Source organism: Mya arenaria, chromosome 4 (assembly GCF_026914265.1).
Source record: "Mya arenaria isolate MELC-2E11 chromosome 4, ASM2691426v1".
NCBI classification, from domain to species: Eukaryota; Metazoa; Mollusca; class Bivalvia; order Myida; family Myidae; genus Mya; species Mya arenaria.
The window spans coordinates 14,477,952-14,497,429 of NC_069125.1; the positions used below are offsets into that span (position 1 = coordinate 14,477,952).

A 19,478-nucleotide genomic window follows, 5' to 3' on the forward strand; every position below is an offset into this window, starting at 1 on the left:
AAGATAAATTGATTTTGCTCATTTGAAAGTATTCTTTTTATTAGAACTTTACATTTACTAGATATCATGTTTGGCCAGGTCTAAAACAATACTTTTAGTTCGTGTCAGCCGACTCTACCTACGAAATAGGCGCCGAAACTACCGTTTTATACTCCATTGATTTAAATACAGTCGAATCCCGATGGCTCGAACTCTTAGGGACCGGAGAAAATACATCGAGCCTCGGAAAATTCGAGCCAAGCGGGATTGCTTACGTTCAGTATTAAAAAATTGGTCCTTAATATTCAGTTCGAGCCAACGAGCAATTCGAGCCAAGCGAGTGCGACCCATCGGGATTCGACTGTCGAAGCTTGATACAGATAAATACTGATATGCTGATAACTTAAACTTCATTACCCCAAAACAGCAATAACGTTCTTACAAAAAGCCTAATAAAAATATATATAACAGGCTTATTAGTACAGCGTTTTGATCCGGGAGTTTTATTTGAATCGAGTGGATTTTTGCAGATTTGGATTTCACAAGGTGCAAGCCGACTAATAACTTGTAACCCTTTACTAATAACCCTTTTATTATATACATTACTGATAAGATCACTTAAATGCCACATGTTTTCATAATATATATCATTTTAACGACGCACTATTTTGTTTTATGACGTCATTTTAACATCGCGCAACGATACTTGTTATGACGTGACGTCACAACAGTGGAATACGGCCGTATTGCACTGGAGTGGAATACAGACTACCGAATTTTGCGATATGTATTGCGTATGGATTTATGAGGGGTATATAATAATAAAAACTTCCTACCCTGCCATTTTGAAAAAGATGTAACCCTAACCACAAAATTATATTTATGGCCCCATTGATTCTCATGTTATGTTTTATGTCTGTGAACAGATTTAAACAGTTTGACAATAAATGTAAACAGTTTAAGTTAAAATTACAAAACAACAACACACACAATAATGATGTATTAATTGATGCGTTTTCATATTGAAGATGCGAGCCCTTTCCAATTTCTGAACTTCAGTGGCAGATCGTGCTCGGAAAGAAAACTTGTAGAGACGCCGGCTACCTCCAACATCTTCGTACCGAAGTTGAGGGAGCACTGAAGAGTAACGTATAATGTTAACAAAGATGATGCCTAAATCAACGAGTCTTACTAACTATTACACGCTAGTGTTGATGATTCTGAAAAACGAAGCAGCACAGGTTATTCACAAGAGCAATTTAAATGTTAAGGTATGCATTTAAAGTTAAAACTACAGTCGAACCCCGTTGGCTCGAACTTGCTTGGCTCGATTTCCTCGTAGGCTCGAACTGGATGTAATGGACCGATTTCTTTACAGGAATAAAGGTAAGCATTCCTGCTTGGCTCGAATTTCCCAAAGCTCGAGGAATTTTTGCCGGTCCCTGGGACTTTGAGCCAACGGGGTTCGACTGTAGGTTGTTTCATTTTTCATTTACTGGCCAATTAAGAAGAAGGGAGCAAGGGCCATTGTGTCTCTCCGCTTGATTCGCCACTGTAATATATTTATTCACCAACAGCCTACTTTCTCCTGCACAGTTTACAACCACAACACCCTATAATTACCTTATTTTCCGTCAGGAAATCCAGACCTAAAACGAGGTCGTGAATGGCACCGTCTGAAAGAGAATATCAATAAAAGAAAATGTATGCACCTCCCCTTTACGTACTGAGTAGTTATACAATTGGGCGATTGTACAGCTCCAGAACACGTTACACGTTCCGAATCGAATCGCACCCCACTAAACCAAACTATTGTTATACTTTAATGGTATTTTTCCTGCAATTTCGATATGATAGAGGAACATAATGATACAGTTAGAATTTTTAGATGGATAACCGGGAAAACTATTTTTTTTGGCCAAAATATGTCCCTTTAAGGAATTAACAGTGAGATTTTATCCAACTTTTTTCGCCTGCATAACGTTTGTTTTTTATTATCAGCCCACCCCTATTTTATGTTTTTGTTTGTCGGATTTTGGCAGAGAAATAAGATAAAATGCATTTTACCAGTTCTTTAAAAAAAAACTAGCGGGTGAACCATTTCCTTCATATAAAACTAATACTTAGATAATACTAATATTACCATCGATGATAAAATTCACCGGAACTTCTGTGTCATCAATCTTGATGTGCTTTGGTGGCAGCCGTGATTGTGTTCGTCTGCAATAGATGATTGCGCATTATTACCTGTGGCAGTGATTACGAACCGTCTCAAGTCTGATCAGACTAAAGACTCTTTTTTGCAAAACTTAATTTCATTGTTATTTTCCTTCTATCAAAGCATTGGTGGCAAAAAAATGCTGAAATATATTACTATTTGAATGTTTTACTATTATTTACAAAAGTTTTTGTAAAAGAAATGGAATAAATATGATTTGTTTGTTCCTTAATCAAAATCCTTTTTTGAGTCTGAGACTAGACATGGACTTGAGACTGTTCGTTATCATGTCCCCTGGAGTGGTACTAAGTATTCAACTTAAGATAATCTTATCGTCATATAGTATTGACTTCATTCACTCTTTTGGTCAGGTATTAATAACAAGTAATCCGATTAGCTACATCTTTCTTAGATTCAATTAAGACCAATATTGGATACCAGCCCTGATTCGTTATACAAAATACAAGTATGTTATTGTTTTACTGTTATACATGAAAGCTATCATTTTGTCATGAATTGAACTATCCCCTATTGAACTGTTTCAGGCTTGCGTTATGACGTCATTTTCAAATTTTAATTTAGACGGCATATCATTTACGTTACATATCATTTACGTTATTTAATGTTTTAAACACTTTGTTCAAATAAAATTATGAATCAGGTTTTAAAACAATATATTTTTATTTGGTTTTGTTTAGATAAACTTTTGATGAAGTGGTAAAACAATTATTGTTATCGGCCTCGGAACAACCGTTTTAACTATTTCCCGTATGTGGCGGATCCGTGGAGCTATGGTAATACACTTGTTCGTCAGTCCATGGGTCGCAGACTCGATTCTCCGCCGCACTAATAAACAATACTAGTCGTCTTCCGGGAGGGAATTTAAATGAGGGTGCCATGTGGCAGTGCTATACAATGTGGCATGTTAAAGAACCAGGGTTACATTCTGTCTGTGTACTATGCTTGAAAAAAGCTATATGACTAACAATCAACGGAGCATTAGCCAAATGGGCTTAGCCCGAGAGCGTGTATAAATAAGCGTACACACCACACCGACACAGACCATGGCTGATATTGAACATTTTAACTTACACACCACCAACTACTGATCTCAATAGTCTTGTTAAATTGAAGCTGTAGGAATAATCTTCCATTGCCTGTGAAATTATCTCGCCATTTGTTCTTCTTTGAACCATCCTTTCATCATTACCTCATTAAGTTTTGTTCCCTTTGAAGTTGCATGCACTCTCTTTTCACGGTGATACATTATAGTCATACCTTGAGCAGTTGGCTGCATTAAGTTTTCGAAATTGGCATAATAATGTTTTTTCTAGCCATTATCACGTTTAGCTTTGATTAAATGAATTGTATTTATGATTAACGTACCTGTTTTCATCTGCCATCGTTCGTTTGCTTATGGTCGATTTTCCAGACAAAGTATTTACTAGAGCCTTGAGTTCTTTGTCATACAACTGAAACAAATAGTACATGGAAAAATAAAAGTAGTATAACGTTGGATAGGTGTAATAAATATAGGATAATTGTTTGTTTCAGTATAAAATCGCAATCTATTTCATCGAATGAGCACCAAAAGCTACATTCACTAGTTGTGTAGCCATTCGTGAAATGTTTACTGGTATACCCTGATTCGTTATATAAAATACAAATCTGATAATTTTGCTGCTTTACATGAAAGCTATCAATATTTCTTGAATTTAACTATGCCCCGGTGAACGGTACGAACTGTTTCCCTCTCTCGCAATGACGTCATTGGAATTTCCAAGTTTTAATTTTGGACGTATATAATGAACGTTTTTTTAAGGAATGCCTCACGGCATTCCGTGCTTTTTTTAAGGTTTTAACACTTTATTCAAACAAATTTTTGATCAAATGATAACACATTTATTCCTTATATATTTTGATAAACTATTGTTCAGGTTATGAACAGTTAGTTCATGCTTATGTGGGTAACCGTCAACTGTAGTCACTTGGTGTCAATGGTGACATTCGGAACTGTTATCCTCGTCCATATATATCAGAATCGGTCAACAGTTCAGACATCATTCTCTGCACCTCAGGACAACAGTAACCATGAAACAACTGTATACTAGTATTGGTGTTCACGAGGTGAACCTTTTTGCGATCTAACAGACAATATTTTTTTGCATTAGATGCCAAAAAAGGATTCAAAATGGCAAAAAACTGAGTGTTTATTTCAAAAGGCGCGCCAAATTGTATGCGAACGTTTCGTCGTTTCGAAAATGACTTCGCTGTGTTTGTACCCAGCCCTTTGAGCGCTGTTGTTTGATTAGGACGTGAGAACGGGCTTAAGTTTCAAAATTATCGAATTGATATTTATCGCCAGAAAGCTTGTAATAAAAACCCGTAATTACTGAGATAATTCAAAAATCACATCGGGCTGCATAAACAAAGATTTAAGTACTGTACAAAGTACATATTTTCTCTAATATATGACTTGTTGAAGACTTGTAACTAATGGCAGATCAACACCTACATACCTTACACTTAATAAACGGCAGACAACCTTTGATTTTCATTCCCATTTGTTCCATATTAGCGTCTACAGTATCCATTTGTGTAGCGAGGCCACGTCGCGGAGTCCTCGGGCGATCTAGATGTCCACTAGTTGATGCTTCAATCTTGTCATCATCTTTGCATGAGGCATCGTAGTTTTCAGACTTTGAGCGCCTTCGAGATAATATCCCATCCTCCTTGTTTGGGTCAAGGTAGTTATGTGGCGTATATGTAGGTGAGCCTAATCCACCAATGGGCTGAGAGGGTGTATATGGGCTTGAACTACGATTCGACCTCTGCTGACCTTGGTTTTTAATTGGTGGCAATGAAGACAATCCGTGTACATCAGCGGTGAGTCTGTCCTTTGGTCCGTTCGTCAGCTGCAAAAATAACATAAGCTACAATCGAACTTCTTTGGCTCGAACTCGCTTGGCTCGAATTCATTGTTGGCTCGAACAGGATGTAAAAGGCCGATTTCTTTATACTGAAGATAAGCATTCCCGCTTGGCTCGAATTTTCCGAGGCTCGAGGTATTTTTCGCCGGGCGTTGGGAGTTCGAGCCAACGGGGTTCGACTGTAAGTGATTTTAATCGCATTTCGACAAATAGTTTTGGTAAGGCGTTTACATGATTATATTTCTTTTTATATACCCGACCGACCCTTTATTTTCCTGACTTTTTTAGTTTTGATCGATATAACGATTTTGTTTAGTACTTTTAAAATAAATGATTTAATTTGAGTAAACATGTTAAAACTTGACCATTTTATGTTTAAAATTTGCTACAATAGTGATATATCCTGATTTAGGGTCTAAAGTTTGGTACAGATTCCCGGTTCTCAAAAAAAAAAAAAATAGAAAAAAGTTATGCTTACCTGCCTACACTATTTTATGAAGATAATAGTGAGCACAAAGTAATTTTAAAAAATGGCCTTAATGAAAAACATGTTCAGCCCAGTAAAGTCCATGTGAATAAATTCATAACTCACAACTTAATTTACAAGGAACTTACTGGGTGAAAATGTTTCTGTTTATCATATATAGTTATTTTCGAATTACACACCTGCGTTTCAAAGTCTCTCACTGTAGCATGTGATAGACAGTTCTTGTTTTAATCGGCAAAACTACCATGGTAACAATATTTTTTGAAATCGATCACATACTATGCCGCTTGAAGATATTCATAGTCTGATGATGTGATTTTCGATAGTATGGCTATGCAAATCCTTCAACACTGCGCAATAGTTTAATAACAAATTCATAGCATCATATTAAGTAAGCAACATCATCACTCTCGTATTGTAAAAGCACATACCGCAGGCTTCGGGCAACACTGTTCCAACTTAAAATAGTAATTGAATAGCGTTACAGCAGTTTTGCATTAAGTCCTCGATGCGTCTCATTTTCTCGAAACTTCATAAGCGTAGCAAGCTTCAGAAGAGTCGAACCCCGTTGGCTCGAACTCGCTTGGCTCGAATCCCTCGTTGGCTCGAACTGGATGTAAAGGACTGATTTCTTTAAAATGAAGATAAGCATTCCGGCTTGGCTCGAATTTTCCGAGGCTCGAGGTATTTTCGCCGGTCCCTGGGAGTTCGAGCCAACGGAGATCGACTATAGCTTATTACATTAACTTAAGTCAAATCTCTTACTTCAACTTGATTTTACTAAATAAAAAGAGTTCATTAAACTTTTGTCTGTAGGATAAGTTTTCGTTGAAATAATGTACAAACGTATTCGTTCACAAGAGTGATGATACTATGCGTATCACAATTATCATTATCAAACCTCTAATGAATGCGAATGTGTCCAAAGAGTTTAATCAATATCTTCTATGATTTACAGTTTGTCCTACTTTGAAAGCCAATGAGATTGCTGCATTTCGTTTTAAATTTGAAAAATATTTCACATATTCTGCAATTCGTCCCTGATATGAACTCCGATACAGAGAAAATACAGTTATATTTGGCCTACGTGACTTTTCTAGAAAGTAGGCGGAGCCTGTATTGTTTACTGTAAAATGTTGATGTTTTTAGAACAAAAGCCAACACGAGACTGCGACAATTTAATTCTTAGGTTATCTTTAATATCTTTAGGCCTTCGGCTCGCTTGCAATATATTCCGTATTTTTAAAAATATGAAAGATAACTAATACATAATACCTACAAAGAAGGATAAAACAATATGATATATTGAATCACTTTATGCTATTATAAAGAGTAGCATGAGATAAGGTTGAAATAGAGATAAGACTTTATTATTTTTGTGATACTGGCACCTGAGCCTAAGTCTCAAACTAAGATGTCTCAAGACGTTAGTGGATGGGCCCTGATCAACAAACGAACTTAACCCATCATAACTACGTTTTGTTTAAGGATGCACTTTTGCTTCCAAGTAAGATTTACCACAATTAATACAATTGTTTTAATACACCAAAATGGTGAATAAATGTCGAAAAGAATGGTTCCTATGAAAGGTACAGAGTTTAATTTAAAAGAAAGGTGCAGAACACACGATATTTTTACCTTATGAGACGATAGCATGGAAATGTTTTAGCACTCACCAATGATTTAATATTTTTGTGTTTCCAGCTACTTAAGTACACGGTTACAATATTGTTATCAGTAATTTATATTTTCCATAAATGCATTATTTAGAAAGAAGCTAAAGGTTTAGCACTCAAAATCTTTGCTTGTTATACGTGTGTATGCATTGATTTTGAATAAGAGTGTGACTTTAATTACATGAAGAAAATCTAACCTTCAGTTTTTCCGTATCTAGCGGTAGTATTTCTTCATTCTGTCTGGATCTCGGTCTCCGTTGGTGTCTCAGCTCAGCCTGTCGTAAAATGTCCTCAGACATTTTCAATTAAAATATCAATATAAAACTTACTCCTACAGTTTACAATGGTTCTATAACATCCAACAATGCACACATGCACCTTAACATTGAAAACAATTAGAAGCAAAAGGCAAAGTCCATTCAAAGCATAAGAAGCCTAGTTATGTATAGTTATACCGAGTTATGTTCATGCAAACCATATATTCCAATTCTAGGTTTAATACCTGCACATAGCTATCAATTAAGCAGGAGAAGAACAGGTATTGATCACTTAAGTAATGCGGCCTATATCGACCTCCTGTCTACTATACGGAACCAGTTCTGGGAAATAAAAAAATGTAAAGCACAATAATAATGACTGGCTTGTCAATAATTCATTTTCACAGCCGTCCCTCCGCATTTGTTGCTGCCGTCGGTATCCGTTTGGAATAATTTGGACTACTATCTATTTTTAATATCAGTTTACCATTAAGAATACGTGGGATCTCCAATAAAAGAAGTGCCTGTCGTAACATATTGTTCTCAGGCGCGTAGCTGACTATACGCAAATACGCAGTTGCGTAATGAAATTTTGACAGGTCGAAGTTTTTGTCATTCTTATAAAAAACATTTTGAAATAAAAATCGAAAGGGGCAGGGGATGAAGGGGTTAATATAGTTAGTCATTATGTTTGACTGCTTAACTGAAATTACTACGCTATCTACTTGCAATGTAGTTAAATGTTAAGATTTCTGACATTGTAAACCGTCCATATACATCCGAGGTTGATTTCGTTGGAAAATGGCCGAGGTGTTCCGAATGATTTGACACAAACTTGTCTTCGTGTTTGATATACCCGAAGGCTACATCACATGCATATATATATATATATATAGATAGATCGATCTATTCTCAGTGTGTGTATACCACGTGATAAATTGCGTCATAAATGGTACGTCGGAAGGCAATATTTTGATTTGAAAAAAGACTTTAAACAAAGATAATAATAATATTTCCTCACCCTTTTGAATGAAACATAGCGCAGTCTACGCTGCTTAAGGAGCCCCACCTTCGGTCTTTTACCAGAATTTGATTGCGAGTTTAGTTTCTTAAAACACTTCGACAAACCTTTTCACAATAAGGCCGTCTGACGGAGCACTGTCAAAACAATATTTTTGAAACAGGTTTATCGAAGTGTTTGATGAAACTAATGACCTCATCAAATTTCGGAAATAAAACAAATGCGGGGCTCTTTAAGCGGCATAAAATGTCCTTTGCTTCATTTAAAATGGTGTCGTAAATGAAAAGTTATCTTTGATTTAAGTCTTCATTTTAAGCAATTTTTTAACTTCAGACGTAGCATATATGACGTAATTTATCACGTGGTATACACACACTGTATTCTGTACAATAGCTTAACCTAGATACATAAACACTCTGGGTTTCCCCAACTTATCCACCGCAACAAACAACATTTTACTGTTGTAATGGACACACTATACTTTAGAACCAAAGAAATCATTGACCTGTTAGCTTAAATAATTTCTCGAATGTTCTTAAGCGTAACACAATGATCACATAAATGAATATTTTGATTACTTGTATATATTTGCTTGACGAGATGCTTTGTTGCATAGGCCGAATAAAACTTCTGTTCTGTTGAGTTATCTAATAGTATACGTTGACCATCTCTGACAAACAAACCCTTCGTTAAATACAGATTTCAATAAAATATTATGGGTAAAACATTGATTTATCAACTAACTTAATGCACCAGTCAACTGTAACCACGCCCCCCCCCCCGGTCCGGGGTATACCGGAGATGGCCGGGGAAACAGGCCGTGTTTTTACATTTCAGGTGGCCCCGCAGTGCCGGGTGAATGCGGTGGTTTTGTCTTCGCGCAAAATATAGCGGGGAATGGGCCTGACCTAGGGTCCTTAGGATGGCATTTGGCGGGGGTTTTACCATCAGTTCCTCCTGGAACGGGGATTTTACCCGGGGTTGGCTGGTCCGAAAGTCAAAGTCCCCGTTATTCCCCGCACCTTGGAGGGGGCGGGGCGCTTGGTTACAATTGACTGGTGCATAAGCAATAATAACATTTTCCAAATAAAGGTATAAAGTCTAGGGTTGATGAAAAAGCCAATGGCTTATAACTAGTACGAACACTGGAACTGAAATACCAGCGTTAGTATCATAGTCAAAGACGAAGCATCTAGATTTTATATACAGTGATAGTATTATATACCTTTGAATATGCTTGTAATTGGATAAGTTTTTTTAAAAATGAAGTTGTTGTATCATACAAAACTGCAAATGGCCAAATAAGGTACGAGATCAACTCTGTACGTCATATTCTACCTTTCAAAATATTGATTTCTATCTTACCGAAGAGACTCAAGTCTAAAAACTGCAAATCATTTCATTTTCAATGTCCTTCTGGTGGAGCATTGATGTTAAAAAAAGCTTTTTGAAAGAAGGTTCTTTTAAATTCCTTGTTAAACACGGTGGAGAACCCACGTGACTTATTTGGTAAAGAGCACGGCAACAAATGTCAACAAGTCTCGATTCAGGTAAGGTTTTTAAAGATAACTTTCTTAATATTTGGAGAATTTTTGTGAAATAAAGACCATAAACCCCGCATTTAAGAGCTCTATCCACGGTTTAAAAGAACTTTCTCTAATATCCTAAAGTTTTCCTGAAAATCTTGACCAACTGATTTCTCAGAGTTGAAATCTAAGGCAATGGACACGGCTTTTGACAAATCTATCGCTTTACTTCATGTTAGCCGTAAATAATTCATGCACAAATCTTATTTTAAGCAAATGTTATGTATTTTATAGTTTTCAGCGTGTATTGTTTAACTTCTAGTTATTTCAAAGGTAAAAATGAACTAAAACCAAATTGATAAAGTACACGGACATTTTAGGATGATTAAGTACACGGTCATTTTAGTTTATGTTTGAAAGTAGAGTGCGGTTTACAAACTAATCGTTATATAAGCATTTTCTATTCGTGAAGTCAGAATGTATAGTGTTTAGTTTTTATTTAAGTTGTATCAATAAATTTTGCATTATAACGCACACCTTAATAACTAAATATTTAGCAATCATATTTAATGATGAGTTGATAGATAGTCTATGGGATAATTTGAGAGAAAGTCTGCCATTATAAGTTCGATTACTTTTAAATATGCAGATCAATACAGAATCATACATACATTTCTTCAAAAATCAGATAGTTTTACGTATAAATTATAATCTGGACTGACGGTGAATAAAACATCTCGGTAGTTAGCGGCCCGTTTGTGGTGATTATAAATATCATGAATGTTCCTATTTTGATGTGATATAAAACAATAAAATAGGCACATCACAATTAGTTTATATATATTTCCACATTTAAAGCATATTGTTCATACCTTTCAGGTAACGCTGAATCTTTTATTTGGTTCAGTCTGAACAAATATTATCTGATCTACATCAGTAAAACTGCGGTCGTTAGAACAATACAGACAGGAACTCATTGTAAAGATGGAGGCTCGGAGTTAGATTGGAAACAGCTAGGAGGAATGAGAGCACACTATATTACCAACTTACAGGCTAGGACTAAGACTTGAACATCTAGATAAGATCTGAGCATGGAACATTAGAATGTTCTAGACTAAAGGCTGAAATGTGAATACAAAATAATTGTGTTCTAAAGCTTGCTGAATTATATAAGATACAATAACATGCAGTTAAGAGTTTATAGGACATCAATGGGAAATTGACAACAATGCATCTCAGCAATTTTGTATCATTGGTTTGCGGATATTTACGCAAAAAATTCTCTTTCCAAGACAAAAATTAAAAGAAAAGTTGTTAAAATGGTTAGTCAGCGAGAGTGCAGCTTTAATATTCATTAAAAACTACCCGAGAAACGTATTGCACCTAAAAGTACGCATGTTTGGCGTCAAGGTACCCCACGTATCGGTTACTTTCCATAAACTTCATCGTGTAGATCGTATTATTGAATACTTTAAAGTTTTCAATTAAAGAAAGCAATGCATACAATGACAAAAGAAATCTCCCTGTTTGATTGATTGACGGAACGGGCTAACATTTTCGTTTAGTGAAAAGTATCATTTTCTTCCTTAAGATTTCTTTAAACCACCGGTAATTGTATTATAAAAGGTTTACTTTTAGACAGAATGCCAAAATTGGTCAACATCACGTCTATAATTCAAGTTGTTATAGCATTTATGTTATTTTGCCGGGGAATCAAGAGGAAACCTTTTTACACCAAATACAACTCACCTGAGCCTTTGATTGGAATTAACATTGAGCGTTCGCTAAACACTGTACAGGATGTTGCAGATTCTGATAAAAACTATAGAAAAGGGACATCACTTTGTAGGTGTCTGTATAAAATTAATCAACGGAAAATGTTTACTGCTACTTCACGCACTTGTTGACTGTTACATCATTGCCAACAAACTTCCGGGTAAACAAAAAACACATTATTTTAAGTTGTTTTTTTTTTAATTAATTTCATGGCTACATATCACAAATGTAGATTTTTTTGTATTAACTTTAAACACTTTTGCCTGTTTTCAATTTGATAATTATATTGGGGTCGGTTGAATTATGAATTGTTTATATTGGTATTAATCCGGAAAATGCTATTTCGGACGAAATGAAATTGTGAGCAGATGTATCTATTGATACAGCATTTCACTCATCAATTTCTGAAAGGATGTCAGTGATAACGTGGTAGTTTTGGTGCCCTCTCATTTTTGTCAAATCCTTTTTCTTACTTGAATCTTTTACAGTGCAAATTACAGTGCAAATTGATGTACACATGTTTTTCACACTTATTCAATATAAGAAGTAAACTTGGGTGTGTTAGTCTGAGTATCATTAAGTTTTGACATTGTCCGGTTACCGCAGTGGTTAGCGCATTGCTTCCCACCAAGGCGACCCGGGTTCGTTTCCCGGCCTTGGCGCATGTGAGTTTGGTTAGTGGTCAGCAAGCCGGACAAGTGGGTTTTCTCCAGGTATTATGGTTTCCCCCACAACACAAGACCGGACTCTTGCGCAACATCGTGCCAATGAGAGTGATTAATATAAGTTGTAATAGCTTGTTTTACAATCGTTGTAAAATTAAATAAAGTTTAAATTAAAGTTTTGACTTACCTGATCCTATCACTTGTTAAATTGGGCATCTCAGTGCAGCAGTTACTATTTATTGCAGTTTGCCCTGTTATAAAATTTAATAACATTATTTAACACATCATTGATTGGATTGTGCTATACATGTATACCATTTAATTGATGCAACATGCCTAATTGGGCTAATACTGACACGCAGCATGTCACAAAACTTGATTGCTAGAACACAGACTGCAAGTGACTGGAATTATAAAAGGAGTTATGGGACTCAGACTGCAAGTGACTGGAATGAACATGGATGTTTTCACATGTCACTTCAATTAAAGGATGTGGGAGTATTTATTTACTTTAAAACACCTTTATTATTAGACATCATTTGTTTTGATTGCCTGGCTTTTACTTTTGTTTATCTTTTCAGGTTGATGTTATGATGATCTTGAAACCATAACAAGAAGTTGTCAAGATGATGGTAATAGTTTACTGTAGCCTTTTGGCTCTGTTGCTAGCTTGTATAGTTCTACAAGTGATAGCACATCGGACAAGAACAGACCCAACGATTGGGAATAACCCGCAGTTTCTAAAATTCCAGAGGGGTTATTTCGCTGTTTATCTCCTAGCCATGTTTGCTGACTGGCTGCAAGGACCATACTTGTATCAGCTTTATTCATATTATGGATTCCAAGAAGAGCAAATTGCAGTACTCTATGTATTTGGCTTTGCTTCCACTGTTATCATTGGAATGTGGGCACCGTTAGCAGCTGACCAGTTTGGACGTAAGAAATTGTGCCTATTATTTACAGTGTTATATTCCTTATCATGTTTTCTGAAGTTAACAAGGAGCTATGGAATTCTAATCCTAGGAAGGATAATTGGTGGGGTGGCCACATCAGTGCTGTTTTCAGCTTTCGAAGCTTGGTATGTACATGAACACATTGAAACCCACGATTTTCCAAAAGAATGGATATCTGTTACTTTCTCCAAGGCCTCAACATGGAACGGAGTTCTGGCTGTAACAGCAGGCATGGTCACAAATGTGGTGTCAGAGACATTTGGCTTGGGGCCAGTGGCACCATACATGCTTGCTGTGCCGTTTCTGATATTTGCCGGAATCCTGGTTTCAACACACTGGGTTGAAAATTACAGTGGAAGTAAAGTGAAGTTCAAGAGAGCTTGTACTGATGGATTTAAAGGCATCATGTCAAAAGAGATCATCTTCATGATCGGAGCTATTGAAGCGTTATTTGAAAGTGTGATATACATTGTTATATTTTTATGGACCCCTGTATTACAGCCTGGAAAACCAGCACTGGGAGTAGTGTTTGCATGTTTTATGCTGTGTATATTGTCTGGACAGGCTGTGTTTCAAATCTTGAGCAGCAGGAGGATTGAAGTTCCCTACCTTCTTATCGTTTCGTGTGGAGTTGCCTTATTTGCCAACATCATCTGTGTATTTTCTACTAACCCTGCAAACAGAATGGACACAAACTACAGTGTGTCCTTCGTAGCATTCCTGATATTCCAGTGTGCTGTTGGGATGTATTTCCCAGCTATGGGGTATTTAAGGAGCAGAATTATCCCCGATCAGCACCGATGGAGCATCATGAACTGGTTCCGTGTACCGATCAACCTCATCTCTTGCATTGTTCTCATGTTACTCCACGAAGATGCTTTCCAACACGGGAACAGAATGATTTTCGTCATATGTTCAGTTTTACTTTCACTCTCTGTTTTGTTTGGGGTAAGGTTACATAAACTTGCTAAGGAAGAAGAAAGTCTGAAGGAAGAGAAAATTCTAATGGCAAGTGAACACATTCATAACATTTTCTAGCCTCTTTTCAAAAGTTTACCAAAATACTCACCAACCAAGGATGTGTGGTTCTTAATTTTGCAGTGCTAATGAAATCTTAACCAAAATAAACACATTGTTTTAGTTGATGTGAGAGGGTTTGGTATAAACATGTTAAGATCTTCCTCAAATGAGTTATGAACTTGTCATATAATAAGATGATTGTGCTATTTGGTATTGACTTGTTAAGATCATTATGTATTTTGGTATGAACTTGTAAAGATAATCATGTATTTTGGTATACACTTTTTAAGATCGTCATTTATTTTGATATGAAGTTGTTAAGATCGTCATTTATTTTGGTATGATTTGTTAAGATCGTCATTTATTTTGGTATGATTTGTTAAGATCGTCATGTATTTTGGTACATGTATGAACTTGTTAATATCGTCATGTATTTTGGTATGAACTTGATAAGATCGGCAGGTTGTTTGGTATGAACTTATTAAGATCATAAAATAATTTTGTTACTGCATTTGTTTACAGTCATATACATGTACTTGTTCAAAAAAGCGCACATGACTTAAAATATTACTTCTCTGTTATCTCACATGGAATTTACATCAGAGGCCTAATTTTAAATGAATACATGTGTTTAATGTTTTCTGTTTGTTTGTTAAATTATATGTGCTCGATTTGATGCATATTTTGAAGTTTAATGAAGTTGGAATATTTTTTCATAGAAATTTAATTTTTTATATTCTATTCTGTAAATATATCATCTTTTATTATATGCTTTCTGGTGGTTTATGGAGATTTATCAGTGAAATAAAAACAATAGTTCACTGTTTCAAACAGTTTTGAAATTTTGTCCGCTGTTACGTCCAAATCAAACGTCTGCGGGCACTTGGCAAGGACACAATGTCAAAAATATTTGCGAAACCATGTGTTTGCTTTCTGAAAAAACTACATTAATCTGTTTAAGGCATAAAATACAAAATTTTGTTTTCGTTTAACATCGCAAAACAATAAGTACAATTTTCTTTTAAAGGCATGTAATAAAAAATCTCTTTTTTGTTTCAGTGTAAGATCGCAACAAATTTTTCATCATGAGCATCAAATTAAAATATTTCACTCCTGTCTAAGCCACTTTTGAAATATAGCTTTTGTTGGTCACTCGGTGAATTATATTGCCATCTTATTCTGATGCAAGCACTTATCATCTTTGCATATTGCCACTTGTCTATTTCATACATCATCACTTTTCATGAACTTTCTAAAAATGATTTAATATCAGATTGAAATATCATATCATAGTGGGTTGTTTCTAAGGTGATGTAATGTTTATCTGTCACAACAGTATTGAAATGTAAGATATATCCGTATTAAATGTACAAATGTCATTTTAATAATGTTGTTTTTGCGTCTTTGAAATTGTCGGTAACTCTTGATAGAAGTGTACTGTGGTTAATTTAGAGTATTGTCCCTTTTACTGTTGAAGCAGTTACTTAGTTACTGTCGCTTCCCACTCGAACTTTAATTATGCCCCCCTTCGAAGAAGAGGGGTATATTGCTTTGCACAGGCATGTCGGTATGTCAGTCGGTCGGTCCGTCGGTAGACCAAAGCTTGTCCGAGCGTTAACTCCACAATGCCTAGACCTATGGTAATCAAACTTGATATGGAAGTTGGGCCTGACCAGTAGATGACCCCTATTGTTTTTGGGGGTCATCCGGTCAAAGGTCAAGGTCACAGTGACCTTGAATGGTAAAAGGTTGTCCGAGTGAAAACTCGAAAATGCCTGCACCCATGGCCCTCAAACTTGACTTGGAGGTTGGACCTGACCAGTAGCTGACCCCTATTGTTTTTGGGGCTCATCAGGTCAAAGGTCAAGGTCACAATGACCTTGAATGGTAAAAGGTTGTCCGAGTGATAACTCAACAATGCCTTCACCCATGGCCATCAAACTTGACTTGGAGGTTGGGCCTGACAAGTAGATGACCCCTTATGATTGTAGGCGTTATCGGGTCAAAGGTCAAGGTTACAGTGACCTTGAACGAAAAAAGCTTGTCTGTGTGATAACAATGCCTGCACCCATGGCCCTCAAACTTGACATTTAGATTTCTGGCGACCAGCTGATGACTCCTATGGATTTTGAGGTCATAGGGTCAAAGGTCATGGTCATAACACACTCTATCCTCAAACTTTGAATGGTGATAATCTTAAAACTCAACGGCATCCGATGTCAGTGACAAATCAGCTGTCATTTCGGTCCATGCATATTTCATTAAATTGTCCATATAATCCTGACAACAGGGGGGGGGGGGGGCATAATGTTTGACAAACATCTCTTGGTATAAGGTAACCTATATTCAACTACTGTATGTAATGGTTAAATATAGTTTTTATGTACATACAAACAGAAATGGTTTGATGGGACGCAATTATAATGGTTAAAATTTTCATGGAATGCTTCTCAAATTTTGTTATACAATATTTGCTTCTATTGTTTTAGAAAAGTTGGCCTTTTTTGTTACTTAAGTACATTTTGTTTGAGTTTTAATGCACTAAAAATCTTTATATGAAAATATACACTTCAGATATTTCTGTGATCTGAGTGAAACGTAAAATAATATTGAGATATTTTAAACCTTTAATAAGAAGCAGTAAGTTGTCATACTTCTAATTCATTAACTGTTTTTTTTATTTAGACAAAAATATAATGCAGTCATATAACCATTTATTTTGTGTAAGTACATATTAACAATTTTTAAGTTTTTTAGGGGTCTTCAATGTATTGTGTTAATTGCCCACTAACTGGGCCAGTCACTGTTTATTTATACCGCTTCACCTGATTAAAATCAATACAACTGAACTAAATGTACATGTATTGGGTAACATGAGAAATACTGCCTTTTCATTGGACAAAATATAATGTTGATCACTAAGTGAGTTTCGAATGCCTGGTTTATTTTTTGTTATCATTGGAAAGAGGTCTTTGTGAAGAAAAAAAATGTTGACACACACTGAAACTATTTGTATAGGTTTCTTGGCATTGCTAAATTATAATTTCAATAAACTACAAAAATACAAACTGCAATAAGTAAATGTATTTTCGGCCTAATATTTTACATTTAAATTACATATGAAGCAAACAATACATATTTGACTGATATCAAACTTGTATATTTTATTTACACCTCAACTTTCCTTAAATGAACGGCCTTTCGGCAATTTTTTTCCGATGAAAACAACATCTTCGGATATGTTCGGATTGCGAATCGGACACCACACACTTAAACCAGTCCAACTGCGTGCATACGCCGATAATGACAACAATCACGCAATTCATTACTTAAATGATGACATCAACCTGAACGCTTATGGTTTGGTGCAATGACAAGTGTGTTTGTATATCGAAAACCTGACATTTGAAGAGACTTTGATTTTGATAATTGTAATAAATTTGAGTCGGATAAATTTAATTTTTATGAGTCTTTTATGGCAGATATATGGGCCATACTGTCAATGTCATTCGGTATCGTCATACGTGTCACACACAGTTCACATTGTGATGGCACAAGAAATGGAGAACCCACCATCAATTTAAACTTATGCTAATTAACTCGTTGGCATGATGCTTCGCAAGAGGGTCGTTTTGTTTTTTTGTCTTACCTGGGGAAAACCACTTGTCCGGCTTAGTGACTACCAACCAAACTCAAATGCGCCAAGCCGTGAATCGAACCCGCGTCGCTGTGGTGAGAAGCGAGTTAGCTAACCACTGTGCTAACTGAACTATCGCCTTTAAGGTCAAAGGCACAGAAATGAAAGTAGATGTGTTCCACTCTTGTAACTCGGGTTGAAATTGTGGTTTTGTCGTGGTATTTCCAACAGACTGCACTTATGTTCACCATCTTACGACAACGTGTTGCGGCCCTGCAAACAAGCATATAAGGTTTTGAGTCCGTCAGGAATTATCATTGTTCTGCTTCCAATAATTATGACACTTATTTGTCGCTAACCCAATTATATTCGAAGTCGATGTCCATAGGTCAAGCTTCAACATTTGAAGAGTATGTTGCGATTATGGAAAAATGTTCGCGTTGTTTAAACAATAAGATGTCATGAATCTTGATGAGTGTCCTGAATAATAATTTTGGTTGTCGGTAACGGAGATTCTGTTAGGCCTCAATGAATTAAAAGATTAACCTTACCCGATTATTCACGTACCCCCCCCCCCCCCCCCCCCCCCCCGATATTTTGGCCCCATTGGAGTCCATACTTTTAGCATGGCATGCAGTCCTACCTACCCCACCCAACACACAGAGTTTGAGTCGGCTGGAACCAATAGCAAATTAATCCTTCTCCCATAAGTCTGCCTTTTAGCTCACCTGGACACGAAGTGCTCAAGGTGAGCTATTGTGATCGGTCTTTGTCCGGCGTCCGTCAGTCAGTCAGTCCGTCCGTCCGTCAACAATTGCTTAAAAAACATCTCCTCTAAAACTAGGGGTCACGATTGATCAACAACAACAACAACAAAATTGCCGACTTCCTGTTTTGCTTAAAAAACATCTCCTCTGAAACTACCAATCCAAATTCAATGAAACTTTACAGGAAGCTTCCTTGGGTGACCCTCTACAAAAATACAACAAGGGGTCATGATTGATCAAGAACAACAACAACAGCAACAACAACAAAATGGTTGACTTGCTGTTTTGCTTTAAAAAAACATCTCCTCTGAAACTACAACTCCAAATTCAATGAAACTTTACAGGAAGCTTCCTTGGGTGACCCTCTACAAAAATACAACAAGGGGTCACGATTTATCAGCAACAACAACAAAATGGCTGACTTCCTGATTTGCTTTGAAAAACATCTCCTCTGAAACTACCAATCCAAATTCAATTTAACTTTACAGGAAGCTTCCTTGGGTGACCCTCTACAAAAAAGGGTCACGATTAATCAACAACAACAACAACAACAACAAAATGGCCAA

General features: G+C 36.2%; 2 protein-coding genes across 2 annotated transcripts; one reads left to right on the plus strand and one right to left on the minus strand.

Annotated features, from left to right (window-relative positions):
- Positions 1 to 870: 870 nt before the first annotated feature.
- LOC128230647 (uncharacterized) lies at positions 871 to 7,589 on the minus strand. The gene is made up of 6 exons (XM_052943090.1): positions 7,488 to 7,589; positions 4,717 to 5,112; positions 3,584 to 3,669; positions 2,123 to 2,199; positions 1,603 to 1,655; positions 871 to 1,116 (listed from the first exon to the last, which is right to left on the minus strand). The coding sequence occupies exons 1-6, from the start codon at positions 7,587 to 7,589 to the stop codon at positions 997 to 999; spliced, it is 834 nt and encodes a 277-aa protein (XP_052799050.1). The 3' UTR covers positions 871 to 996.
- A 4,400-nt stretch (positions 7,590 to 11,989) lies between these two features.
- On the plus strand, positions 11,990 to 15,887 carry LOC128232773 (molybdate-anion transporter-like). Its single transcript, XM_052946503.1, has 2 exons — positions 11,990 to 12,030; positions 13,117 to 15,887. Exon 2 carries the CDS (start codon positions 13,162 to 13,164, stop codon positions 14,524 to 14,526), a length of 1,365 nt encoding a protein of 454 aa, XP_052802463.1. The 5' UTR covers positions 11,990 to 12,030; positions 13,117 to 13,161; the 3' UTR covers positions 14,527 to 15,887.
- The last annotated feature ends 3,591 nt before the right edge of the window (positions 15,888 to 19,478 follow it).

Coding starts and splice junctions, on each gene's coding strand:
- LOC128232773 (XM_052946503.1), top strand. CDS start 13,162: ATGATGGTAATAGTTTACTGTAGCCTTTTGGCTCTGTTGCTAGCTTGT.
- LOC128230647 (XM_052943090.1), bottom strand. CDS start 7,589: ATGTCTGAGGACATTTTACGACAGGCTGAGCTGAGACACCAACGGAGA. Junction 1,656..2,122: donor GGTGAATTTTATCATCGATG/GTAATATTAGTA, acceptor ATTCTCTTTCAG/ACGGTGCCATTCACGACCTC. Junction 1,117..1,602: donor ATTTCCTGACGGAAAATAAG/GTAATTATAGGG, acceptor GTTACTCTTCAG/TGCTCCCTCAACTTCGGTAC.